The sequence below is a fragment of the Procambarus clarkii genome, chromosome 89 (genome assembly GCF_040958095.1).
Source record: "Procambarus clarkii isolate CNS0578487 chromosome 89, FALCON_Pclarkii_2.0, whole genome shotgun sequence".
Lineage (NCBI taxonomy): Eukaryota > Metazoa > Arthropoda > Malacostraca > Decapoda > Cambaridae > Procambarus > Procambarus clarkii.
In genome coordinates, this window is record NC_091238.1 from 11,178,067 (window position 1) to 11,205,601 (window position 27,535).

The window sequence follows — 27,535 nt, forward strand, 5'->3', positions numbered from 1 at the left end:
ATTTCGCCGCTAGCGGCCAAAAATCGTGCGAATTTCGCCGCTTGCGGCCAAAAATAGTGCGAATTTGGCCGCTAGCGGGCAAAAATCGTGCGATTTTCGCCGCAAGCTGCGAGAAATTATGCGATTTTTGCAGCTGGCGGGCAAAAATCGGGCGATTTTTGCCGCTAACGGCCGAAAACCGCGCTATTTTCGACGCTAGTGGCCAGAAACCATGCGATTTTTGCAGCTGGCGGCCAAAAACCGCGCGATTTTCGCCGCTAGCGGGCAAAAATAGCGCGATTTTCGCCGCTACCGGCCAAAAATAGCGCGATTTTCGCCGCTACCGGCCAAAAACCGCGCGATTTTCGCCGCTAGCGGCCAAAAACTATGCGATTTTCGCAGCTGGCGGGCAAAAATCGCGATTTTCGCCGCTACCGGCCAAAAACCGTGCGATTTTCGCCACTAGCGGGCAAAAATAGCGCGATTTTCGCCGCTACCGGCCAAAAATAGCCCGATTTTCGCCGCTACCGGCCAAAAACCGCGCGATTTTCGCCGCTAGCGGCCAAAAACTATGCGATTTTCGCAGCTGGCGGGTCAAAATCGCGATTTTCGTCGCTACCGGCCAAAAATAGCGCAATTTTCGCCGCTAGCGGCCAAAAACTGTGCGATTTTCGCCGCTAGCGGCCAAAAATCGTGCAAATTTCGCCGCTAGCGGCCAAAAATCGTGCGAATTTCGCCGCTAGCGGCCAAAAATAGTGCGATTTTCGCCGCTAGCGGCCAAAAAGTGTGCGATTTTAGCCGCTAGCGGGCAAAAATAGCGCGATTTTCGCCGCTACCGGCCAAAAATAGCGCGATTTTCGCCGCTAGCGGCCAAAAACCGTGCGATTTTAGCCGCTAGCGGGCAAAAATAGCGCGATTTTCGCCGCTACCGGCCAAAAATAGCTAGCGGCCAAAAACTATGCGATTTTCGCAGCTGGCGGGGAAAAATCGCGATTTTCGCCGCTACCGGCCAAAAATAGCGCGATTTTCGCCGGTAGCGGCCAAAAACTGCAATTTTCGCCGCTAGCGGCCAAAAATCGTGCAAATTTCGCCGATAGCGGCCAAAAATCGTGCGAATTTCGCCGCTAGCGGCCAAAAATAGTGCGATTTTCGCCGCTAGCGGCCAAAAACCGTGCGATTTTCGCCGCTAGCGGGCAAAAATAGCGCGATTTTCGCCGCTACCGGCCAAAAATAGCGCGATTTTCGCCGCTAGCGGCCAAAAACTATGCGATTTTCGCAGCTGGCGGGCAAAAATCGCGATTTTCGCCGCTACCGGCCAAAAACCGTGCGATTTTCGCCGCTAGCGGGCAAAAATAGCGCGATTTTCGCCGCTACCGTCCAAAAATAGCCCGATTTTCGCCGCTACCGGCCAAAAACCGCGCGATTTTCGCCGCTAGCGGCCAAAAACTATGCGATTTTCGCAGCTGGCGGGGAAAAATCGCGATTTTCGCCGCTACTGGCCAAAAACCGCGCGATTTTCGCCGCTAGCGGCCAAAAACTATGCAATTTTCGCAGCTGGCGGGCAAAAATCGCGATTTTCGCCGCTACCGGCCAAAAATAGCGCGATTTTCGCCGCTAGCGGCCAAAAACCGTGCGGTTTTCGCAGCTAGCGGCCAAAAACCATGCGATTTTCGCAGCTGGCGGGGAAAAATAGCGCGATTTTCGCCGCTACCAGCCAAAAACCGCGCGATTTTCGCCGCTAGCGGCCAAAAACCATGCGATTTTCGCAGCTGGCGGGGAAAAATAGCGCGATTTTCGCCGCTACCGGCCAAAAATAGCGCGATTTTCGCCGCTACCGGCCAAAAACTGCGCGATTTTCGCCGCTAGCGGCCAAAAACTATGCAATTTTTGCAGCTGGCGGGCAAAAACAGCGCGATTTTCGCCGCTACCGGCCAAAAACCGCGCGATTTTCGCCGCTAGCGGCCAAAAACTATGCGATTTTCGCAGCTGGCGGGCAAAAATCGCGATTTTCGCCGCTACTGGCCAAAAATAGCGCGATTTTCGCCGCTAGCGGCCAAAAACAATGCGATTTTCGCAGCTGGCGGGCAAAAATCGCGATTTTCGCCGCTACCCGCCAAAAATAGCGCGATTTTCGCCGCTAGCGGCCAAAAACCGTGCGATTTTCGCCGCTAGCGGGCAAAAATAGCGCAATTTTCGCCGCTATCGGCCAAAAATTGCGCGATTTTCGCCACTACCGGCCAAAAACCGCGCGATTTTCGCCGCTAGCGGCCAAAAACTATGCGATTTTCGCAGCTGGCGGGCAAAAATCGCGATTTTCGCCGCTACCGGCCAAAAATAGCGCGATTTTCGCCGCTAGCGGCCAAAAACTATGCGATTTTCGCAGCTGGCGGGCAAAAATCGCAATTTTCGCCGCTACCGGCCAAAAATAGCGCGATTTTCGCCGCTAGCGGCCAAAAACTGTGCGATTTTCGCCGCTAGCGGCCAAAAACCGTGCAAATTTCTCCGCTAGCGGCCAAAAATCGTGCAAATTTCGCCGCTAGCGGCCAAAAATCGTGCGAATTTCGCCGCTAGCGGCCAAAAATCATGCGATTTTCGCCGCTAGCGGCCAGAAACTATGCGATTTTTGCAGCTGCCGGGCAAAAATAGCGCGATTTTCGCCGCTACCAGCCAAAAACCGCGCGATTCTCGCCGCTAGCGGCCAAAAACCATGCGATTTTCGCAGCTGGCGGGCAAAAATCGCGATTTTCGCCGCTACCGGCCAAAAATAGCGCGATTTTCGCCTCTACCGGCCAAAAATAGCGCGATTTTCGCCGCTAGCGGCCAAAAATCGTGCAAATTTCGCCGCTAGCGGCCAGAAATCGTGCGAATTTCGCCGCTAGCGGCCAAAAATAGTGCGATTTTCGCCGCTAGCGGCCAGAAACTATGCGATTTTCGCCGCTAGCGGGCAAAAATAGCGCGATTTTCGCCGCTACCAGCCAAAAACCGCGCGATTCTCGCCGCTAGCGGCCAAAAACCATGCGATTTTCGCAGCTGGCGGGCAAAAATCGCGATTTTCGCCGCTACCGGCCAAAAATAGCGCGATTTTCGCCTCTACCGGCCAAAAATAGCGCGATTTTCGCCGCTAGCGGCCAAAAATCGTGCAAATTTCGCCGCTAGCGGCCAGAAATCGTGCGAATTTCGCCGCTAGCGGCCAAAAATAGTGCGATTTTCGCCGCTAGCGGCCAGAAACTATGCGATTTTCGCCGCTAGCGGGCAAAAATAGCGCGATTTTCGCCGCTACTGGCCAAAAATAGCGCAATTTTCGCCGCTACCGGCCAAAAACCGCGCGATTTTCACCGCTAGCGGCCAAAAACTATGCGATTTTCGCAGCTGGCGGGGAAAAATCGCGATTTTCGCCGCTACCGGCCAAAAATAGCGCGATTTTCGCTGCTACCGGCCAAAAATAGCGCGATTTTCACCGGTAGCGGCCAAAAACTGTGCGATTTTCGCCGCTACCGGCCAAAAACCGCGCGATTCTCGCCGCTAGCGGCCAAAAACCATGCGATTTTCGCAGCTGGCGGGCAAAAATCGCGATTTTCGCCGCTACCGGCCAAAAATAGCGCGATTTTCGCCGCTAGCGGCCAAAAACCGTGCAATTTTCGCCGCTACCGGCCAAAAACCGCGCGATTTTCGCCGCTAGCGGCCAAAAACCATGCGATTTTCGCAGCTTGCGGGCAAAAATAGCGCGATTTTCGCCGCTACCGGCCGATCGCGCGAAAACCGCCGATTTTCGCCGCTAGCGGCCAAAAACTATGCGATTTTCGCACCTGGCGGGCAAAAATCGCAATTTTCGCCGCTACCGGCCAAAAATAGCGCGATTTTCGCCGCTAGCGGCCAAAAATCGTGCAAATTTCGCCGCTAGCGGCCAAAAATCGTGCTTATTTCGCCGCTAGCGTCCAAAAATCGTGCGATTTTCGCCGCTAGCAGCCAGAAACTATGCGATTTTTGCAGCTGGCGGGCAAAAATAGCGCGATTTTCGCCACTACCGGCCAAAAACCGCGTGATTTTCACCGCTAGCGGCAAAAAAACATGCGATTTTCGCAGCTGGCGGGCAAAAATAGCGCAATTTTCGCCGCTACCGGCCAAAAATAGCGCGATTTTCGGCGCTAGCGGCCAAAAACCGTGCGATTTTCACCGCTAGCTGGCAAAAATAGCGCGATTTTCGCCGCTACCGGCCAAAAATAGCGCGATTTTCGCAGCTACCGGCCAAAAACCGCGCGATTTTCGCCGCTAGCGGCCAAAAACCATGCGATTTTCGCAGCTGGCGGGCAAAAATCGCGATTTTCGCCGCTACCAGCCAAAAATAGCGCGATTTTCGCCGCTAGCGGCCAAAAATCGTGCAAATTTCGCCGCTAGCGGCCAAAAATCGTGCGAATTTCGCCGCTAGCGGCCAAAAATAGTGCGATTTTCGCCGCTAGCGGCCAGAAACTATGCGATTTTTGCAGCTGGCGGGCAAAAATAGCGCGATTTTCGCCGCTACCGGCCAAAAATAGCGCGATTTTCGCAGCTACCGGCCAAAAACCGCGCGATTTTCGCCGCTAGCGGCCAAAAACCATGCGATTTTCGCAGCTGGCGGGCAAAAGTCGCAATTTTCGCCGCTACCGGCCAAAAATAGCGCGATTTTCGCCGCTAGCGGCCAAAAACCGTGCGATTTTCGCCGCTAGCGGGCAAAAATAGCGCAATTTTCGCCGCTACCGGCCAAAAATAGCGCGATTTTCGCCGCTACCGGCCAAAAACCGCGCGATTTTCACCGCTAGCGGCCAAAAACTATGCGATTTTCGCAGCTGGCGGGCAAAAATCGCGATTTTCGCCGCTACCTGCCAAAAAAAGCGCGATTTTCGCCGCTAGCGGCCAAAAACCATGCGATTTTCGCCGCTAGCGGCCAAAAATCGTGCAAATTTCGCCGCTAGCGGCCAAAAATCGTGCGAATTTCGCCGCTAGCGTCCAAAAATCATGCGATTTTCGCCGCTACCAGCCAGAAACTATGCGATTTTTGCAGCTGGCGGGCAAAAATAGCGCGATTTTCGCCGCTACCGGCCAAAAACCGCGCGATTTTCGCCGCTAGCGGCCAAAAACATACACAACTGAATAGAACTTACATATCTCCGATTTGTTTATATCTACATTTGAGTGAGGTGGATGGGGTGAGGTGGTATTTAGTAGGGTATTAAATTCATCAACACAAGACAGAACATGAAACAATGGGTATTGAATAGGATTGTAGAAAGCCTATTGGTCCATATTTCTTGATGCTTTAATATTGGAGCGGAGTCTTGAGGTGGGTAGAATATAGTTGTGCATTAATTGGCTGTTGATTGCTGGTGTTGACTTCTTAATGTGTAGTGCCTCGCAAACGTCAAGCCGCCTGCTATCGCTGTATCTATCGATGATTTCTGTGTTTACTAGGATTTCTCTGGCGATGGTTTGGTTGTGGGAAGAGATTATATGTTCCTTAATGGAGCCCTGTTGCTTATGCATCGTTAAACGCCTAGAAAGAGATGTTGTTGTCTTGCCTATATACTGGGTTTTTTGGAGCTTACAGTCCCCAAGTGGGCATTTGAAGGCATAGACGACGTTGGTCTCTTTTAAAGCGTTCTGCTTTGTGTCTGGAGACACAAAGACTTTGTGTCTTCCAGACACAAAGTATATATGTATATATATACGTATATATGTATATATATAAGTGTGTATATATATATATATATATATATACATGTTTCATTGAATATGACCGCATATTCTGTATTTATTATTTTCTGGTTTAGGGCTTCTATCCCTCTAACTATTTTCTTAGCATCAGGGCTTAATTGAAATAAGAGTTCTCCAAAACTCATTTTCGTACTTTTAAGGTGAAGAAAAGAAGTGATTTACTATAGAGTGTATTACACTTATTTGTATAATTTGCACGACGTTTCGAACCTCCATGGTTCATTCTCAAGTGAACAGATCTTACAATACTAGTTGATTTTATACCCGCATTAGGTCAGGTGATAATACAATGAAGGTGAAAAACATGGGGGGATACATAAGGGATAAACATAGGGGCTGCAGAAGGCTTATTGGCCCATACGAGGCATCTCCTATATAAACACAAAGATTAATCCAGTGTAATTGGCCTGTTATGTTGGACATTGTCTTCTGTGTTGGCATCGATATGTTCTTGTCTTGTCCTTACTCTCATGGTGGGTAGAGTAAATAGTTCCGTAATTTGGGTGTTCATGGTAGGTCGCTCTATTCTTATGTGAATTGCCTCAAGAATTTGTAATCTTCTTGAATCTTGGGTTTTGTCTATTATGCAAGTATTCTTGTTCAACATTTCTCTTGTTAGAGTAATGTCATGGGCTTGTCTCATGTGATTCCTAGGGGCACCAGATTGAAGATGGCATGTCAAACGCCTCGTCAGCTTGGTCGACGTCATACCTATGTACTTACATTGAAGGTTACATCCTTCGTGGGGGCAAGTGTACATGTATACAACGCTTGACTGCTGTAGAGGGTTCTCCGTCGGCTTCGGGCTGTTTTTGATAAGGAGTTCGGAAGTCTTCTTGGTTATAGTTAGAGGGATAGAAAGTAGTTAGAGGGATAGAAGCCCTAAACCAGAAAATAATAAATACAGAATATGCGGTCATATTCAATGAAACATGTTTGAAAGAAAACCTGCTGCCAGTATACACCAATATATATATACATATATATATATATATATATATATTACACACACATATATATATACATATACATATATTTATATTTATATATTATATATATATGTGTTATCAAATATAATAGATTTCATTCACTCAGATACCTAAAGGGATTCACACACTACAGAAAATATATTTTCAACATGGCTATGGAAAGTGTAACTACAATGCACATTGCACAGATCAGTTTATATACAACACATTTGCAATCATTGTACTGATCAGTTTTTATACAACACATTGTACTCACAGGTTGAAATTCCTAAATAATGAAATACTGTACAGTTCATAGGATCTTTATTTTAGCATTCACTATCTTAGTTTCAATGCTAATTATTTTTTATTACAGCATTCTTTAATAAATTGACGCCCCAAAGTTTTGTTTGCAGAAAGCTCTACACCTGAACAGAAACTTTAGTCAAGATACAAATAATTCATTTTGGTAAAATACTTATACAGCACGAGCAAGTAAGTAAGTAATTATCAAAAGAAGGCACCAAACCGGGAAGGCTATGTAGCACCATCAAATACGCAAAATAATCAGAGGTCGCTAAATATCACCAAGGATGCCAATACGAGAACAAAAACGCATAAGGCGAACGATATCAAAAGTATCCGAGTCACCAAGAATTCTATCGAGGGACAGGTGACCGCGAGGGGCGGTCGGAAAGCAAGACACACGCTCGTCCTGGAAGTCAGGACATTCAAGAAGGACATGCACGACCGTAAGAGGGACAATGCAACTAGGACAATAAGGAGCAGGGCGGCGCTCCATCAAGTGACCATGGGTTAAGCGAGTATGGCCAATATGCAACCTCGCCAGAGCTGTTTCCCACCGCCGGTTACGGTGGAAGGAGGACGGCCACGAGGAAACACAACATTTAAGAGTACGTAGCTTGTTACCAGTAACAGACAACCAAGAAGCCTGCCAACGGGTAAGGACTGAGGAATGGATAACCGGGTAAAAGTCGGAATACGGAATGCCTTTACGAGAGATGGGACAAGAGCGGACAGCTTCCTTAGCGGCAGCATCCGCACGCTCATTTAAAGACACGCCAATATGGCTGGGAACCCAACAAAACTCAACCGACTTAAATTTACTGTGAACGAGAAACAGCCAATGCTGGATCTCGACAACTACTGGATGAACTGGATTAAAGCACCCGAGAGCCATGAGGGCACTACGAGAGTCAACAACAACCACAAAGGAAGACTGACAACGAGAAAGCAGGAGACGAAGAGCATAGAGAATAGCATAAAGTTCCGCTGTAAAGATGCTAGTCTCCGGAGGCAAGCGACACATATAAGTGCGATCAGGAAAAACAACAGAGTAGCCAACACCGTCCGCTGACTTAGACCCATCGGTGAAGACAGAAACGGAGCGGGAGTGAGAAGAAAAGTGCTCGAGGAAAAGGCGTTTTAGAACCGTAGGAGGGGTAAAAGCTTTAGTGATACGAGTCAAGGATGTACAAAACCGCGGAAGAGGGACCCTCCACGGGGGCAAAGAAGGAACAACACGAGGAGAAACATCAGAAATACGAACGGAAAGAGAATCCTGTAGGCGAGATAACCGGACAGAAAGAGGGAGGTGGTGAAGAGGAACAGGAACCGCAGGAGGGGTAAAAGTTAAAGCACGACAGAGGCGAGAGGAAGGATGTTGCAAGGACCGCGCAAGATAGCGAAGACAGTAGCGATCACGGCGGTCCTGGAGAGACAGGAAGCCAGTGTCCACATACAAGCTAAGGACGGGAGTCGAACGAAAGGCACCAGAACTGAGGCGCAACCCAGTATGGTGCAAAGCATCAAGACGGCGAAGAGTAGAAGGAGAAGCAGACGAGTAAGCAGGGCAACCATAATCGAGCTTAGACAGGACGAGAGAGGAATGTAAAGCAAGGAGAGTGCGCCTATCTGCCCCCCAAGAAGTATGGGACAAGACCCGAAGGAGGGTAAGGGCCTTAGAGCACTCAACACGGAGGTAAGAGATATGGGGAGACCAAGACAAACGAGTGTCAAGGAATAACCCCAAAAGCTTCGCGGAATCTTTGTATTCAAGGGGATGACCATAAAGTGACAAAGAGGGACGAAGAACAACCCGTTTCCGCGTAAAAGTCATGGCACAAGTCTTAGAAGTAGAGAACTTGAAGCCATGACCTGTGGCCCAAGACGACACGGCATCAATTGCAAGTTGAAGCCGGCGTTGAAGGAGAGGCGAATCATCACCCTGACAACAAAGGGTAAGATCATCGACATAGAGAGCGGAGAAGACACCAGAAGGAAGAGAGGAAAGAAGACCATTGAGGGCAACCAGAAAAAGAGTAGTGCTCAGAACACTACCCTGGGGCACACCTTCGTATTGCTGAAAAGAGGGAGAGAGAGCGGTACCAAGGCGCACCCGAAAGGAACGACGAGAGAGGAAGCTGCGGAGAAAGAGAGGGAGATGACCACGAAGGCCAAAAGAATGAAGTTGAGATAGGATATGATAACGCCAAGTGGTGTCGTAAGCCTTTTCTAGGTCAAAAAGGACGACAACAACGGAGGTCTTCGCAGCAAAAGCAGTACGAATATAGACCTCCAAGTTCACCAGGACATCTGTCGTGCTGCGGCACTTGCGGAAACCAAATTGAGAAGGGGAGAGGAGGTGATGGTGTTCCAGGAACCACATCAGACGAACGTTAACCATACGTTCAAAGAGTTTGCAGACACAACTTGTGAGAGCAATAGGGCGAAAGTCCTTAGGGGAAGTACCCAGAGACCCCGGTTTGCGAACAGGGAGGACAACGGCATCGAGCCAGTCCTCAGGGACTGACGACGACTCCCAGATCCGATTATACAGACTCAGTAAATACTGAGACGTGCTCGGAGGGAGATGGCGAAGCATCTCATAATGAATACCATCGGAGCCCGCCGCCGTAGAACCGCAGAGGGCCAGGGCAGAACGAAGTTCAGAGAGAAGGGATCATTATAGGGAAGCTGAAGATGAGTGCAGAAATCTAAAGGACGAGACTCAAGGACAGGTTTACGAAGAAGGAAAGATTGGGGAAGATGAAGACCAGAGCTAACAGAAGAAAAGTGGGAACCCAGTTCGGAAGCGACCTGCAACGGGTCCGCCACAAGAGTATCATGGAGGTGAAGGACCGGTGAAACATCGGGAACGAACTTACCCGCTATCTTGCGGATACGCTTCCAGATCTGGGCCAGAGGGGTTTCGGACGTGATTGTCGAGACATAAGATGCCCAACATTCACGTTTAGCCGTACGGATGGCCCTACGGGCCACCGCACTCGCTTTCCGAAAGAAAAGAAAAGAATCGGTCGTCTGCCTACGGCGGTGCTTCTTCCAGGCTGCACGCTTACAGCGGACAGCCCGAGCACAGTCCGCATTCCACCAGGGAACGCACTTCCGTGGACCCCGAGAGGAAGAGCGAGGAATAGAGCGGAGGGCAGCGTCGAAGACAGTGTCATGAAAAAGGAGGAGAGCGCGAGAGAGGGGCAGAAGGGAGAGGTCAGAGAGAGTAGCACTGAGGGAAAATAGGGTCCAGTCCGCCTTAGCAAACTGCCACCTAGGGAAAGAGAGGGAAGGGCGAAAAGAGAAAAAGGAAACAAGGATGGGGAAATGATCACTTCCATGGAGGTCATCAAGAACCTGCCATGTGAAATCTAAGTAAAGAGAAGAAGAGCAGAGAGAAAGATCAAGACAAGAAAGGGTGCGAGTTCGAGAGTCCAAATGAGTGGGCTCACCAGAATTCAGAAGAGACAGGGAAGAAGAGAGGAGAAACGGCTCAAGGAGGCGACCCCGGGTATTCGTCAGAACATCACCCCAAAGAGAATGACGACAATTGAAGTCACCCAGCAGGAGCACAGGCTCCGGCAAGGAGTCTAGGAGGTGTTTCAAATCAGGAAGAGAGAGCGGGACACTCGGGGGGAGATAAATGGAACAAACTGTGTACCATTTCCCCACAAAGATATGAGCAGCAGAACAATGGAGAGGCGAAGGAAAAAGTAAAGGAACAAAGGGGACATCAGCCCGAATCAAGAGAGCAGAAGAATTAGAAGCCCCAGCAATGGCTGGGGGGGGGGAGAGAAAGGAATAGCCACGAAAACGACCAGGACGAGCACCAAGCATTGGCTCCTGGAGACAGACACAAAGGGGCGAAAACCGCGAAACCAGAAGTTGGAGTTCGAGGAAATTGGCGTAATAACCTCGAACGTTCCATTGAAGAATGGACAACGACGAGAAGAGAAAGGACAAAAACAGAGAACAAGGAAGAAACAAAGGCGAAAGACCAACAGAGCACGTTAAAGAATATCAGGGTCGGGATCAGGGTCAGCAAAGTCAGGGTTAGGGGGCATGGGTAAACTGAGCAAAGACGGAGGGAAGGAAACGGGAGAACAGATCAGAGGTGGGCGGGCAGGGTCCGGAGGAGGAGGAGGAGGAGGAGGAGACAACGGAGAGCAGCAGTCAAGGACAGCAGCAGGAAGAGGGGGAGTAGAAAGAGAGGAGCGCACCCCAGCAAGAGCAGCAACCGAAAGGGAAGCAGGGGCCAAAGAAACCTCCATAGCAGGAACAGGGGGCGCAAGCACTGAAACGGGAGGGGAAGGAGCAACAGAGCCAGAAGGAGGAGCTGAGGAAGAAAGCGAAGCCTTCTTACCCGCCGGGGAAGAGGAAGGAGAGGAGCCAAGCTTACGCTTCTGACTTAAAGAGACCGGTGTCCCAGCAACTACGTACCGGGCAACGGATTCCAGTGTCTCAACAGGAGAAGCCGAACGAGAGCACACACGACGGCCGTTAGGAGAGCGATGGACATCCGCCCGCACCGACAGGCGGCGGGGAGAGCCGATAGACGGAGGAAGAGGATGGGAAGGAGGATCGGAGGGGGACGAGGAAGAAGACACAGAAGACACGACAGACCGGGTAGAAGGAAGGGGAACCCCAGACAGAGGACCAGGAGGAGGATCCTTCGGGAGAGAACCCAAAGGGACAGAGGAGGGGGCAGTGGGCGCATCAGGGTCCAAGGCCCGGAAACGGTTGTGAGTCTGAGGAAGGCGGGAAGGACGAGGAGAGGAAGAGCGCAACACGCGAGCATAAGAGATATTAGCATAAGGCGGGAGCCGGCGAACCTGGCGCCTCGCCTCAGGAAAAGATAAACGCTCCCGGTGCTTCAAGTTGAGGACGGCTGCCTCAAGCTTGTAATGGACACACGCACGGGAGAAGGTAGGATGGGCCTCACCGCAGTTGAGGCAACGAGCCTGGGGAGAAGCGCACTCCGACTTAGAGTGACCTTCGCCACCACACAAAGGACAGAGAGAGACAGTCCCGGAGCAGCGGAGGGCACCATGCCCAAACCTCCAGCACTTGTTGCAGAGCCGAGGAGAAGGAATGTACTCCTGGACAGAGCACCTGGCACCAGCAAGAATGACAGAGGGTGGAAGGGTCCTACCATCAAAGGTAATCTTCACAACCCGGAGGGGTTGACGGCGACTACCACGAGGGGGACGAGTAAACGTGTCCACCTGGAGAATAGAATGGCCCTGGGCAGCGAGGATATGTCGAATATCGTCGTGGCAGTCGCGCAGGTCCCGAACACCGGTCGCAACATGGGGCGGGAGCAAAAGAGTGCCAACACTGGCATTTAACTGAACGTTCTTCGAGACCCGAACGGGGGTCTCGCCAAGGGAGGATAAGGCAGCCAAGCGGGAAGCAGCATCCTGAGAAGGAGCAGCAACGACACGTGTACCGAGACGAGTGGGGTTGAAAGTAATGGAGGCATCCACGGAATCAATGAGATGTCGATGGAGGGAGAAATCGTCAGGAGGCGCAGAATCAAGAGGGAGGAGATCAAAATATTTGGCCCACGAAGCGGGACCAAACAAGGCTTGATAGGTAGCAGAACTGGAAGGAATCGAGCGAGGGCGGCCGTGACGAGGACGGCGGTGAGAACCCCCAGAGAGAGAGGGGTTAAAAGGCGCAGTAGTTACAACTAGAGAAGGAGCCGCGCCAGGGGACGAGGTAGTCACCACTGGGGGCTTGGGGCTCGACCCAACCACAGAGGAGGGAGGGGAGCCAGAGGAAGGAGTCAGAGAGGCCAAAGGAGGAGCAAGGTCGGGGCCCAATGCAGCGGAGGCTACAGAGCCCGGTCTTCCAATACGAACCGACTCGGGGGCTTGGTCGCCCACCCCACGAGCCTGAGAAGGTAAACCAGAAGAAGCCGAAGCAGGGGTAATCATCTTGACGAAAGAAAGAATTCACTCACGAATGTGCCCCCACACCCACCATGGAGCCACAATTAGAGGCAGGACACCCAACAAGAAGCTATCGCCGATCTTGTCGGGGCCTCCTAGGGGTGCGTCGCGAGTATACGCCCCACAAACGCCACCTTAAGAAACCGACAGTCCGTCGAGATCGGGTTCAGTGACGAAGTGGGGATTGACAATAAAAGGTTCCCCTCGCTCTCGACGTCGGGTACTGCAGTTCTACGGGTGCACGAGTATGCCTCCTCAAGCACCCGGGCGTCAAAATAGAAGAAGTCCAAGGGAAGAACCAGAACGAGCAAAAGGTCGGTAGGAAACGGCAAGCAGATAGGAGAAGAGGGGGGAGAAAAACGAAACAGAAGGAAAAGGAAAAGATGCCCAGCAGAATTGGAGAGGACGGCAGCAGGAGCACAAGGCTAGAAAAGGACAGAGGACTGTCCCAAGGAGCATCACACTCCGGCAGCCGCCCACTAAGCCCCCACACGGCGACAACGAGCTGAGCGGGGAGGGGGACAGCACGAGCAAAACCAACCTTATAATCAAATTTTTCTTTTTCTTAGGATAATGCTACCACAGTATCCCGGATACAGAGTGCTTTAATTGGCTGCAATATATGAGATGGACGGTGGGAATTTAAGGAGAAGTTAGTCTTGACACACTTTTCACACAGATCAACACTTGTAGAGGCTGGACATTCAACACAGTGCCAGCGTATCCCCATAATCGGTTCCATGCCACACACGTCACACTGTGAGAGAAATGTTAAATGATCAGTCACGGACAGGAATAGGAACCTAAATAGACAAAAGGAATATAAACAAAGAAAAACAATACAGGATGAAGAATAAGGTTGTAACCACAAAACATCATATATAATACTCCTTGGTAAGTAATTCACAATATGGCTGTGAATACCACTTGTCGGTTGTTTGTTTATTGCTTACAGATTTCATGCAGGGCTTTAATGAACACCACAGCTTCTATCTTTTGTTTACTTGCTCATTTCTGTTACGTTTCTGATGTTTATCATTGGTTTGTTTGTCGAGATAATCCTTATACTTTGCTAGGTGGCCAAGTGCTTAGATGAGTTGCATGAAAGTATTTAATAGAAAAAAGGGGGATCTCGAGTACTGTTCAGTAATGTTCATAATTTAAGAAAAATATTTATATAAAGGCAATATTCTAAAGAGCAAATGTTTTTAAATGTCATTTCAGAGGCACTTAGTTGTTCCCTAATGAAACATCCCACTGATGTTGCCAATCTTCCAATGACATTGCAATCTTTGTACAGTATCTACTTTGTAGTTGGACTATTTTCATTATACATCATTTCTAGTGGCTTGCATGGGATCAATTATTAAGTTACTATAGATGAACCTGGGAACTCTAATCTCCTGTATGGTGGGCTTTTCTTAGTGAATGCTTCATGCATATGTATTTAGAGTATTCTCTCTGCATACCTCTCTAGCATTTATCAGACCAACTTGGGTATTATTTTCTTGCTATGTTAATAGTATATTCAGTTAAATTCTCCTTTTAAAATAAACCCTATCCTATCTCATTTGCCTAGTGATATTTTCCCAGGCTTTTAGGCTATACAAGTCATTTCAAAATTCTTAAAATCTCTCTCTCTATTATATATACATATATATGCAATTGACGATCACTAAACACTGATCATTTGTATGCGGAAAATCGACAGAGAAATGGGAAAGAGAGATGAACGTTTCGGCCCATCTGGCCCTTTGTCAACACCTGACTCGGGTGTTATGGTAAGTCAACCTACCATGAACACCCACATCATGGAACTATTTACTCTACCCACCATGAGAGCAAGGACAAGACCAGAACATAACGATGCCAACACAGAAGACACTGTTCAACATAACAGGCCAATTACACCTGATTAATCTTTGTATGTGCTTCGTCCTGCATTTATCCCCTATGTATCCTCCCCTTGTTTTTACCTTTATTGTACTTGTCTTAACACCTGACCCTGTACGGGTATAAATCAAAGAGTTTTGTAATTTCTTTTCACTTGAGAATGAACCATGGAGGTTCAAAACGTTGTGCAAATTGTATAAATAAGTGTAATACATTCTATAGTAATTCACTTTTTTCTTCACCTTTGAAATAACGAAAATGAGTTTTGGAGAACTCCTTTCAGCTAAGCCCTGATGCTAGGAAAATAGTTAGAGGGATAGAAGCCCTAAATCAGAAGATAGTAAATGCAGAATATGCGCTCATATTCAATGAGACATGTTTAAAAGAAAACCTGCTGCCAGTATACACACATATTATTTATATATATATATATATATATATATATATATATATATATATATATATATATATATATATATATATATATATATATTTTATATATATATTATATATTATATATATTATATATATATATATATATATATATATATATATATATATATATATATATATATATATATATATATATATATATATATATATATATATATATATATATATATATATATATATATATATATATATATATATATATATGTCGTACCTAGTAGCCAGAACGCACTTCTTAGCCTACTATGCACGGCCCGATTTGCCTAATAAGCCAAGTTTTCATGAATTAATGTTTTTTCGACTACCTAACCTACCTAACCTAACCTAACCTATAAAGATAGGTTAGGTTAGGTTAGGTAGGGTTGGTTAGGTTCGGTCATATATCTACATTAATTTTAACTCGAATAAAAAAAAAATTGACCTCATACATAATGAAATGGATAGCTTTATCATTTCATAAGAAAAAAATGAGAAAATATATTAATTCAGGAAAACTTTGCTTATTAGGCAAATCGGGCCTTGCATAGTAGGCTGAGAAGTGCGTTCTGGCTACTAGGTACGACATATATTATATATATATATATATATATATATATATGTCGTACCTAGTAGCCAGAACGCACTTCTCAGCCTACTATGCAAGGCCCGATTTGCCTAATAAGCCAAGTTTTCCTGAATTAATATATTTTCTCAGTTTTTTTTCTTATGAAATGATAAAGCTACCCATTTCATTATGTATGAGGTCAATTTTATTTGAGTTAAAATTAACGTAGATATATGACCGAACCTAACCAACCCTACCTAACCTAACCTAACCTTTATAGGTTAGGTTAGGTTAGGTAGCCGATAAAGTTAGGTTAGGTTAGGTTAGGTAGGTTAGGTAGCCGAAAAACAATTAATTCATGAAAACTTGGCTTATTAGGCAAATCGGGCCTTGCATAGTAGGCTGACAAGTGCGTTCTGGCTATTAGGTACGACATATATATATATATATATATATATATATATATATATATATATATATAATATATATATATGTCGTACCTAGTAGCCAGAACTCACTTCTCAGCCTACTATTCAAGGCCCGATTTGCCTAATAAGCCTAGTTTTCCTGAATTAATATATTTACTATAATTTTTTTCTTATGAAATGATAAAGCAACCCTTTTCTCTATGTATGAGGTCAATTTTTTTTTATTGGAGTTAAAATTAACGTAGATATATGACCGAACCTAACCAACCCTACCTAACCTAACCTAACCTATATTTATAGGTAAGGTTAGGTTAGGTAGCCAAAAAAAGCTAGGTTAGGTTAGGTTAGGTTGGTTAGGTAGACGAAAAAACATTAATTCATGAAAACTTGGCTTATTAGGCAAATCGGGCCTTGAATAGTAGGCTGAGAAGTGCGTTCTGGCTATTAGGTACGACATATATATATATATATATATATATATATATATATACTGTATATATATATACTGTATATATATATACTGTATATATATATACTGTATATATATATACGTATTAGCAAATGGAATGTACCGTTTGAGGATTATTCAGGGCGGCATAAAAGAAAATGTCAGTGTCTCCCTACCTCCATTTGCTTACTGACTGATATTGGGAGTTTTAAAAGAGCTTTGCTATGTGCAAGATGAAATGGTCACGTTGGTTGTCTGAAGTGCCCCTGTCCCCCACAGTATACTATATTGTCTTGGATAATGACTGAATGTGGCCATCTCAGAAAAGAGGTTTCATTATTCTCAACACTTATATTTTTGCTTGGGACAGACTTACTGTGAATCCTGGATGAGAGACAATGCCAGTTTCCATTTCACGGAGTTTCAGCAATTTAACTTGTTTTAACCTCAACATCTCTTGGTAGTCCTCGGTATTACGAAGTTCTTCTGCAACATCTTCCTCGTCCTAAAAACATGAATTAGTTAATAACATGTACCTTAAAAAATATGGCTAACAAGATAGTGAAAGATGCTGGGTAAATATTCTCACTTTAGTAGTGGGAGTTGTGTAAACGTCTTTCAATCAGTTGCTTTTCCTTGCCAGCAGGGTCTGTGCCCTTAAATTTACTTTTTTATATAACGTTCGTTATTTATTTACAAATTCTCCTTTCTGACATGAACCTGCAGTTGCTTCCTGGAGCTGGTGGCCTGTGAGTCCAAGGCAACCAGCCTTCAAGGTAAGCTAGAACCTGGAACCTACAAGATGCAGAACCAGAACAAGAAACAGTTGAGTAATGTACTCTCTTCACTGCCATGTGAAGAGAGTACATCACTGTCATAATCTTCCTGTCTAACAATTTGTGTATGAAAGTATGAAACTACCCACACAGGGGAGCCGGTCGGCCGAGCGGACAGCACGCGGGACTTGTGATCCTGTGGTCCTGGGATCGATCCCAGGCGCCGGCGAGAAACAATGTGCAGAGTTTCTTTCACCCTATGCTCCTGTTACCTAGCAGTAAAGTAGGCACCTGGGTGTTAGTCAGCTGTCACGGGCTGCTTCCTGGGGGTGGAGGCCTCGTCAAGGATCGGGCCGCGGGGACACTAAAAGCCCCGAAATCATCTGAAGATAACCTCAAGATAACCTACCCACAGAGATCAGGCATCCTGGGTCCACGCCTGCCAGAAGACAGCCAAACATTCTAACCATGAAAGGGATACTGGAACACGGAAACTCAAAAACAACCATCTTTGGGTGGCTTCCTACTCTGCCACATCACAAACCACAGTGGAGGGGAAGGGAAGGGAGATGGGGGGTTGCATGTACTCAGACCACTAATGCACTAGGACCACAACCTCATATTAAAGTTGGAGATCTCAACAACCAGCCAAGCCTCTTAGAATGAGAGAGCAGTTTGGATTCAACCAAAGCACCTATTGAAGCAATTGGAATGATGCACCTGCCCCAGATAAAGCCTTAGCAGCCTCTTTCTTCCTCTGGGAAAAGGAGGGGCAAATGTCAGGCAACTTTGTACTATCAATGAAATGACAAAAGATGAAACTGGACAAAAACCACTATCACTACCTTTTCCCCAGAAAAAGGGGGTGACAGATCAGGTCCAATAACTTCACAAAGATCAGCAGAGAGCCTTTAATGGCTTGAATTGAGGTCACGGGCATTCCTCTATATGTAGGCTAGGTTAGGCCAACAGGCAAACAAGAGTAAAAACCTGAACTGGAGCAGCCAAATGGGGGGGGGGGTCCAATAGGAGTGCCAGCAATGGGCTCCAGCTTCTTCAGTAAATGGAGCAGCATCTTTATCAGACAAGATAAACTAACTGGTTCAAATTGAGATACAAATCATCCACTACAAATGCATCATAATCGTGGGAAACCAGATGCATAAGTGGTAGCTTGTGTTTCATCCAGAGTGGAACAGGCCCAACCTGGTAACATTGAATATTTTGTATAATAATAAAGCATCACTCCCTGTTCATTGTATACTCTGCTGAGATAATTAAATCCAGAAAAGCTAGGAGATAAATGTCGAGAGACCACTGCCAATGTAGGAGGTATCGAGCCAATCCCTTTTTGTTGATACATATCCGAATGGAATCAAATCACGGAGCCTCTTGGCAGATTCTGGCACTTCAGCACAAAGTATATCACCACCAACTCCCACACATATCTATGTGCAAAACCTGAAGTTAAAGGCTACTGCCCCCATGACCCTTGTGATGGAAATGAGCGTATAAGCAGGACGAGAGATGTCCAAGAAGAATTTAAAAATGGAGGGGTTAACCATCCACTAAAAGAAAGTCCAAAATGCTGCTAATGGTAATCTCAAAAGAATTCAACTTTTGAAGGCCAAATGGGGGACCCTGTAATTCCACTACTAGTGATGAGCAAGAAAGCAGAAAAACTTGTAACTTTTGCAGCTGACCCAGGGGTAAATGATGCAGGGTAAAATGAGCCTGCTATGCAGTCACTCAAAACATGGACAAAATAGATGTTTCTCCAGAACCAGCTGGAAATGAGAAATCAGTCAGTCTGTTGCGGCTTCCAGCAGGAAGACATAGTATTTCACACTATACCTAATCATGCAAGGTTCTAAAAAGGCTTGAACAGAGACTTTGGGCAACTGACAAAGGTGCTGAATCTACCCAGCACCACCAAATGAACCAGTCAAACCCTGAACACTCAAACTGAAGCATACTAAGCACCTCTTGGGTCAGCCTGGACAATGGTCTTGGACAACCAGAAGTGAAGAGTGGTTGAATACACCCTAAAATAGAAGGGTGTATTCATGATACCATTCCCTGAACTCCAGATGAATTGGAACATGCCAACAAGCATCCTGGAGGCCCAAGAAATAACCTAGGAGACAAAACCCACCAGATCAAAGATACAGCAGTCACTTAGAAAGTCAGGCATGGGAGCAATGCACTGACACAGGACAGGTCAAGGATTATTCTCTTCTTTGTCACTGTACAATTTTGAATGGAGGTAGAACTGTACCCAAAATGAATGACCCTCACCCATGACGAATAACTCTCAATAATACACACACAGTAATGGGAAGGCCCACAGAATCCCAAGAGGGGGTGGGAGACAGTGTAACAAAGACTCAAACAAAACTATCCAAGCCAAAACTGCCTGGCTCAATCATGACAAAATACCTAAAGACATCTCCCATCATATTACCACTTTGATCCACCACACAAAATGGTACACAAAAGGACAAATTTGAATCAAAGTATTACTTTGAAAAGATTTTGGGGGGAATATGAATGCACTTTCTGGCAATCATTCAGGGCTAGACTGAGAATTCTCTTAATGCCTCCCGCCTTTCCTTACTTTTGGGTGTTATGAATACATTAATACCATTACGTATTAGACAAGATACCATTACAGCATGGATATAGTATTACACTATTTCAGGATGGGAAGACTGTTCCTGATAGAGCAGGACAATTGCCTAAGGAAGCACGAGTGTCCTGGTCAGAAAAGAGCATTTCAGGTACATTAAAGCCTTATTTACTAACGTAATTATTATCATCACTTTCACTATTCTCTAAAATATCTCTTTGATATCCCCAAAGTCAAACTAAATCTGTGTAAACCCTCCATGCAAATAAAAGGACCTAGTCTTTGGAACACTCTCCCTGATGAATTAGAAAAAACTTTCCAACCTATGCCCTATTCAAAAGTAAAACCAAAAAGTACCTAATCTCATCATAGTTTCCTTACCATGCGCTTCACCCTCTCACTATATCTTGTACTACCGACTTCCCCAATATTAGTACAGCTGTACTGTACTCAAGACATATACAGTATCTTTATCAGTGTAATCATCTGTCAATTTATATTGTATCTATTTGTAGATATAGAACCTTGTTACAATGTACCTTTTCATCTTACCTGATGCGATATATTAAAGACCTGCCCAAAATGCAATGCATGTTAGTGGCTTTGCAACAATGTAAAAATAGCAATCTTATGCAATCTCACCAACCCATTGTACCTTGTGAATAAATTATTATTATTATTTACATGAGATGGGGTGATATCTGCCAAGTATCAGTGTATAAACACTTGACTTTTGTTGAAATGAAAAATCAGTGTATTGTACTGGAAAGTTAGATGCAACAGAATGAACCTATCCCCACTGTACAATACAATGTACTGTATCTCTTCTGTATCTAAAAGTCTTCCAGTGGAGATAGCTGCAAAAATTATAACAGTCCTCCAGTGGAGATAGCAGTAATATATATAATAGTATGTTTCATGAGTAGTCTACATACAAAAATGTGCGGACATTTTTAGCAATAAATTCTGAATACAAGAGTACACTTAAAATATTTACAATTTTTTTTAAGTTATTACTGTACTGTTATTACTGTATTACTTGGATTTTAATACTTAAAAAAAATATATTACTTTATATACCATACCTCCTCAACATTTAAAAAGTCCCCTTTACTTGAAAACTCATCATCAAAGACACCAGTAGCTGTGTGACTAGTTTTGTTGCCGCCGAAATCAGGTCCCTGCTCTTCATCTTCATACATGTTGAATGCTCTCATAAAACTGGAACCTCTTCCTGATTGTAGTGCATAAAGGAATGTGCCACGCCTTCGTCCAGCCTAAAAATAAACTACAATGAAATCCTACCAATCTGGATTAGATACAATCAGACTTCTGTTGCATATGGAATTCCTTTTGAATCAGACAATATTAGCTTTTAAATTAAATATTAAAAATATATTACATATTAATATTTAATAATAAAAAAATGGCAACATCTTGATAGCGCCTCTCCTCTCAGCTCAGCTCAGCTCAGCTCAGCTCAGTGCCTTTCACCAACACAGCTTGGACAATGTGAAATGTCCGGCTCCCTGTCACTAACTGAACCCACCAAGAGCCTTCCCTTCTAAACAGGACACAAATTAAAGAACAAATGTTCTGTCAAGATTCTCTGTGAAGTCACTATCAGGAGAAAAACATTTTAAAGTTTAAACCAAGAATGAGCAATGAATATGATGATATAGATAGGACTAGTATGGCTTACCGGTTTCCTTAACACAGCTGTTCTTGGATTTTTGCCTGGAACTGGTAGGCCTCCACGCTTCAGTGCAATGAAGTACTTCTGTACTCTACTCTGAACTTGAAGTGGTGTTCGTGTTCCTGTTAGGTAAAAACAATATTACATACAGATAATGAGATGACAATACAGGACTAATGGTATATATTTGTCTTTCCACTTAATTTTTTTATAAAAATACATTCATTAGTCAAAATTTCACTTAATAAAAGCTGAACTTTTTCACATTAGGAATGTGTGTACATATCATAAAGGTATACCCTTGTTGAGGTCAGAGAGCCCTTCATAGCTTGTTAAGATTCCTTAGCCAAGGTAATGTCCACAGTTATGCATCCAGTTACTACCCAAGACCCAACAGTACCTAACCTGACTGAACAAGCAATGTGCACAATATCCATAGCACTACATCATGTATGTAAACTGATTATGTATGCATATGACATGTACATACAGAATCTGTCAAATACTGTACTCCAACCCTTATTTAGCCTATTAAAATAGTACAAGTTTTAGAGTTAAATTCACATTCCATGATGAATAATAGTGCTCAAAGGCTGGTATACTATTCTGAAAACAATTGAATGAGTGTAATGATATGTCCCTTTCTGGGCAACACCTCATAGCTTCCTTTGATTTTGTCACATACATGGAGAGGACATTGTGAGTATGCCAGGTTAATGGTGACAATATCAGCATACCGGGAACAACTAATTCTCCAGCTGACAGTTCCCTCCATATGACCTCGTAGAGATAAGAAATCAACCAACTAAAGAAGAAAATTCCCCATAAATTACTGAAACAGCATCAAAACACTAAAATGCCCTCCAAGTAATATTTAGCAATACCAATCCTAACAAAATTCTGAACAAGCTAGTTCCCTACTTATCCAACTATCCAGAGGCACCACCAGGTGGTGGCCCCTTCCCCCCCCCCCCCCCCCCCAATAAAAAGCACAAAGGACCAAGCAAATTAAAGACTTAAGCCATCCATAAGTGGAGGTAGGACCAGTCTGCCATTGGAATACAATAAGACCGAAAGCCATCCGGCAAAGTCACACCAAAGTGAGTGTGGAATTGAAGGGCCAGCTAAGCAGAAGGCCCGTGGACCATGGGGTCTTGCTGGTCCCAACAGATAACCAAGCAGGAAGCACTGAGATATCAGATGCCAAAAACAGCCAAGAGGCAAATATAATCTGTTAAGGGTATAAGTGGCAAGCCTTAAAAACCACACATAAGCACCCTGCACTACTGGCATGTCAACAAGTACTGAAAATTCACTGTAAAATTTTTTTATGTTTGACTAACTTTGAAAAAGGAAATTTAAAAGTATTAGCCTGTACATACCAAGTTCCTTAGAAATCTTAAGCCATCGATGAGAAGCAATGACTTCGTCAGGATATTTAATTAGAAGTTCCTCAAGTCTGCAAAACAACACTAAATTAACATAAAAAATAACTCTCTAAATAATAAAATATAAATTGTGTTCTATGAATACAAAAGGCATTCATAAACCTAAACATAAAATTATACTACTGTACATCAAAATACTGTACAGTAAGTTACAGCCCCGCTCTTGTGCCAGACAAGTCCACTACGGGCTCACTATAGCCCATGCTACTTGGAATTTTTTGTTCCCAGTAGCTGAATCTTAAAACAACAACAACTAACTGTACAGTACTGTATCGTTAAATAATTGTTAAACAGTGTACACGTGAAGGGTTAATCTCTGATAATTTAATATGGTTTCTCTTTGGGTAGGATTATTTATAGGTGAATTCATGGAAGTCGCATACTATGCAAAAAGTAGTAGTGGAATTAAATAGCACGAGTGGAACAATTGTCTACTTCCCTTTCGATGTGCAGTTAAGGGGTGACTTTTTTATTATTTATAGATAAAAGCTTAGAATTTAGTAAAACATTTAATAACTCTTCTCAAATAGTTCATTGAATATTTTCCAGTTGAAGGACAAGAGAGGATGCAGCGTATATTGGACTCGAGGACTTGAGGTGGGGAGAGACAAGACAGGATGCACTGAAAATTATCTACAGATAGTACAATGGACTTAAATGTTTGAAAAGGGATTGGAATATAATGGACACTTGTTATGAAGATAATACTTATACTAATTATAAATGAGTAGGAGAAATAATGCTGTTGTAGCAAAACTGTTTCAATCCATGCTCCAAAATCTATGGAACTGGTAGCTATTAGGGATGAAATGTACAAAATATAAACTGTTGTACCCCCCCCCCAAAAAAAAATCTTACTATATAAATACAAAGTCATAAAAATGTGTAACAGAATAATCATAATCTTCCCTATCCTAGGCCTAATATAGTACATATATGTACTATACTATACTAGGCTTAGGAAAAGTTAGGCTTAGTTATTGGCTTCTTTCTTAGGCCCTCTACAAAATTAATACATAGTGCAAAACAAGGAGAACAAATTTGCATGCTAGTCCCTATTTTGTACTTGCATGCATAGTAACTATAGGTACAGCACTTGAGAGTGACAGGTAGCAATGTTTAAGATGTCACTGAATTAGCTATATTGGAAATGAGAGTATTATTTATGACTACTGGACTACAGTATGCTATTAAAGCATGTTAATAATTAGCAGAAAACACATACCTTAGAAATGTTTTCTGCATATTATATAATCTAATTTATGTAATAATAATTACACCAACACCATTTCGAATATTCACTAACCCGATATTTTATTCACGAGTTAATTCAGTAATGGATTCTACTTGTCAGTTTAGGTATTTAAATTCCAGTGGCCAAGAGTCAAATATTAACATGTTAAGATTTCATAATTTTAACAAAATGTGAAGCATGCACAGACATGGATTTAGGGAATAGTTTCCTCTAAGCCATGATGACACATCCACATGTGTTGGTGGACTTTGGGGGTGTTCCCTTGTGTATATATCCAACGAACAGCCTCACTTTCAACATGTTATATGGCACGATGAGTTCACTTCCTCTCCCACATTTGGTAGAAATTATAATATTGATTTAATATACAGTGGACCTTTTCTGTCTACAAACTGTGCCAAAGCTTCAACAGTCAGACTACACAACCTATAACACCAAAACTCTCCTGATAAGTCTAAGGAGAACTTTCTGAATTAAATTGGGGCAAACTCAATTCCTTAACACTACATCTGTTGCCAACCACCTACTTCAACTTAGAAAAGCAAGATGTATGCCAGCACAAAATAAGGGATTCTCAAAAACCTGCGAACATTACTAGTCTACTGACCACAGCTTTCCCAGCAGACATGAATTTTAAGGACTCCAAGATCCAAACCAAGTGACAGGTAAGGTAATTATCAGGAGAAAGCACTAAGCCAGTACAGTATAACTATATAACACTTGGAAAAGGATTGGAGGACAGACTAAGAGATCCCAGCCATTTGGAACCTTAGGGATCAAACACTGACCCTGCAGTAAACATGGCTGCTTTTGTACTCCCTATTCAAAGAGCATGGATGAAAAAACAGGTCACCTTATCTTAATACTGGTTCCAGTCTGCTGGCATAAAAGAAACACAGCCAGGAAGTACATTATCTAGGGTGGGTTGGGCGAGTAGTGGTAGGGCTGACTGTGGTGCTGCTACTGGTGGGGCACCAAAGGTAAATACAGATGATTTGTTAAGCAGAACCTTCAATTGGCAGTTTATTGACCAATCCACACACTAGAAAATGAAGGGACGACAACGACGTTTCGGTCCGTCCTGGACCATTCTCAAGTCGATTGTGACTCGAGAATGGTTCTCAAGTCACCATTCTCACAATCGACTTGAGAATGGTCCAGGATGGACCGAAACGTTGTCTTCCCTTTATTTTCTAGTGTGTGGATTGGTCAACATACTTCAGCCACATTATTGTGGCACATCGCCTGCATTGGCAGTTACATAGGTGATATTATGGATGCTTTGAAAGGCTGTATTTTATGAACAGACTTTTTGTCTCATTTTTGGCTGAACTGATACTATCTACAATGATTCCATATGTCCCATCCCATCCCTTTTCAAACATCCCTGATGAAATATTTTGAAAAGATCCCCAAGATACTGAAGCAAGTATATCAACTTGCTTGCCTGTGCATATCTTGGACCAAGTACAGCATCATCTATATATTTTAGGAGCAACAAAATTAATAAGCTCAAAAATATAATTATACTTACTTGCGTTGCTCTTCATCAGTCCAGGACTGATTAAAAGTTTGTGGTTTGCTGCCATCATACACCCGCCCACGTACCATAATCTTCCCATCTTCAGTTACTAATTCCTTACTGTCCTGTAAGGAAAATTACAGTCATTAATAACCAATTAACTTTTGATAACTGTTTTTGTTTAAATGAAATAAAACAGGAACTGTACATGATAAAATTTATTTGAGGGTTAGGTGGAGATGTATCAGAACCTATGGCAGTATGTATAAAAGTATTTTACCTTTAATGTTATTAATTGGGAAAGAAAATAAATGATATCTAGAGACAAAGTTAACAACATGATATGAAGATTAAAAAATAAAAGTGCCGAGTGTAATGAAACCTCCATCTCTGGGCTACACCTAGGTACCTCCCCTCATCTTACGTCACCACCACGTAGAGGACATTTAACATACCAGGCTTCCAGTAACAATCTTAGCACTCCAGAGCCTGATAAATTTACCACCTGTTTGGTCCTCTCCAAATGGCAGGAAGCTCATTGGGATCAGAAATTAACTAACAAAACACCAAAGTAAATTTAAAATACTAAACTTCCCTTCACGTACAGTATTATTTGGGAATGTCAAATTACCAAACTCCATGACTTACTTAATACCCTAATAATCCAACAACCCAACTGCCAAAAGTCCTGAGCCCATACATTAGCCCAAAACATATACTGTAAAACAAACATGTTGCACAAAACTGCAAACATCCACACATTGTGCACCCGAGGGTAGAGTGCAGGTTAAACTTAATGACACAGCAAACGGCCTGAGACAAACAGGCAATGGAACAAGAAACAGGACACTTGAGGAACTGATATGAATGTCGATGCACCAGGCAAATGATTATGAACCTGCACTAGGTAGTCTGGGAGCTCCTGGTGCTACCCTTGGTACTTGGCAGTTACGACTAGCAGGTGCTAGTAGGAACACCTAACACCTAACTACCTAACCCTGTACACCTAACACTACACCTAGGTACACCTAACTACTGGGTGCCTCATTTTCAGAGTTATTTTGATTTGCGCTGTTGTCTGCTTTCTTCCACTCTATCTGGTAGTTTGTTTCTTGGTTTGAGTGATCAAGAATCTGCTGTTCTCTGTGCCTCTGTGAAGAAGGACCGGCTTTGACCTCTGGCTCCCAGTTGGCTTTTAATGCCTTACAAGGGCCTGGTGTTTCTTTATATATATAGAGCTGACCAGGCAGCTAGAAATAAGAAGCTACCATGGAACCTTCCCAGAATAACATTTAACTGCAACAGAAGTAGCCATGACAGCAGGACCAGTGCTACTGACTGCAAACCTCGAGCACTTGACAGACAACTACCCAAGAAAAACTGGACCACAAGGACCAGTGGACTAGAAGCCCTGGTTCCTTATGTTGCTGGGGAACAAGAAGAAAAAGGCAGTTAGCACAGCATAAATTTGCAAGATGTGTCATG

General features: G+C 44.2%; 1 protein-coding gene and 1 long non-coding RNA gene across 8 annotated transcripts in view; one reads left to right on the top strand and one right to left on the bottom strand.

The window, feature by feature from the left end:
• Nucleotides 1–7,004: 7,004 nt before the first annotated feature.
• Atac1 (Ada2a-containing complex component 1) overlaps nucleotides 7,005–27,535 on the bottom strand; it is a 30,583-nt gene continuing 10,052 nt past the window's right edge. For all 7 annotated transcript variants that reach the window (XM_045767078.2, XM_069318018.1, XM_045767077.2 and 4 more), the window contains 6 exons: nucleotides 26,063–26,175; nucleotides 23,208–23,284; nucleotides 21,832–21,947; nucleotides 21,215–21,406; nucleotides 17,101–17,229; nucleotides 7,005–13,718 (listed from right to left, as the gene is read on the bottom strand). In XM_045767078.2, the coding sequence (XP_045623034.1) occupies nucleotides 13,527–13,718; nucleotides 17,101–17,229; nucleotides 21,215–21,406; nucleotides 21,832–21,947; nucleotides 23,208–23,284; nucleotides 26,063–26,175 (819 nt within the window). In that variant the 3' untranslated portion in view covers nucleotides 7,005–13,526. The remainder of the gene's footprint in view (nucleotides 13,719–17,100; nucleotides 17,230–21,214; nucleotides 21,407–21,831; nucleotides 21,948–23,207; nucleotides 23,285–26,062; nucleotides 26,176–27,535) is intronic.
• Nucleotides 17,200–24,561, top strand: LOC123773372 (uncharacterized). Its single transcript, XR_006774791.2, has 2 exons — nucleotides 17,200–17,500; nucleotides 23,823–24,561. It is a non-coding gene; the product is annotated as an uncharacterized lncRNA (long non-coding RNA).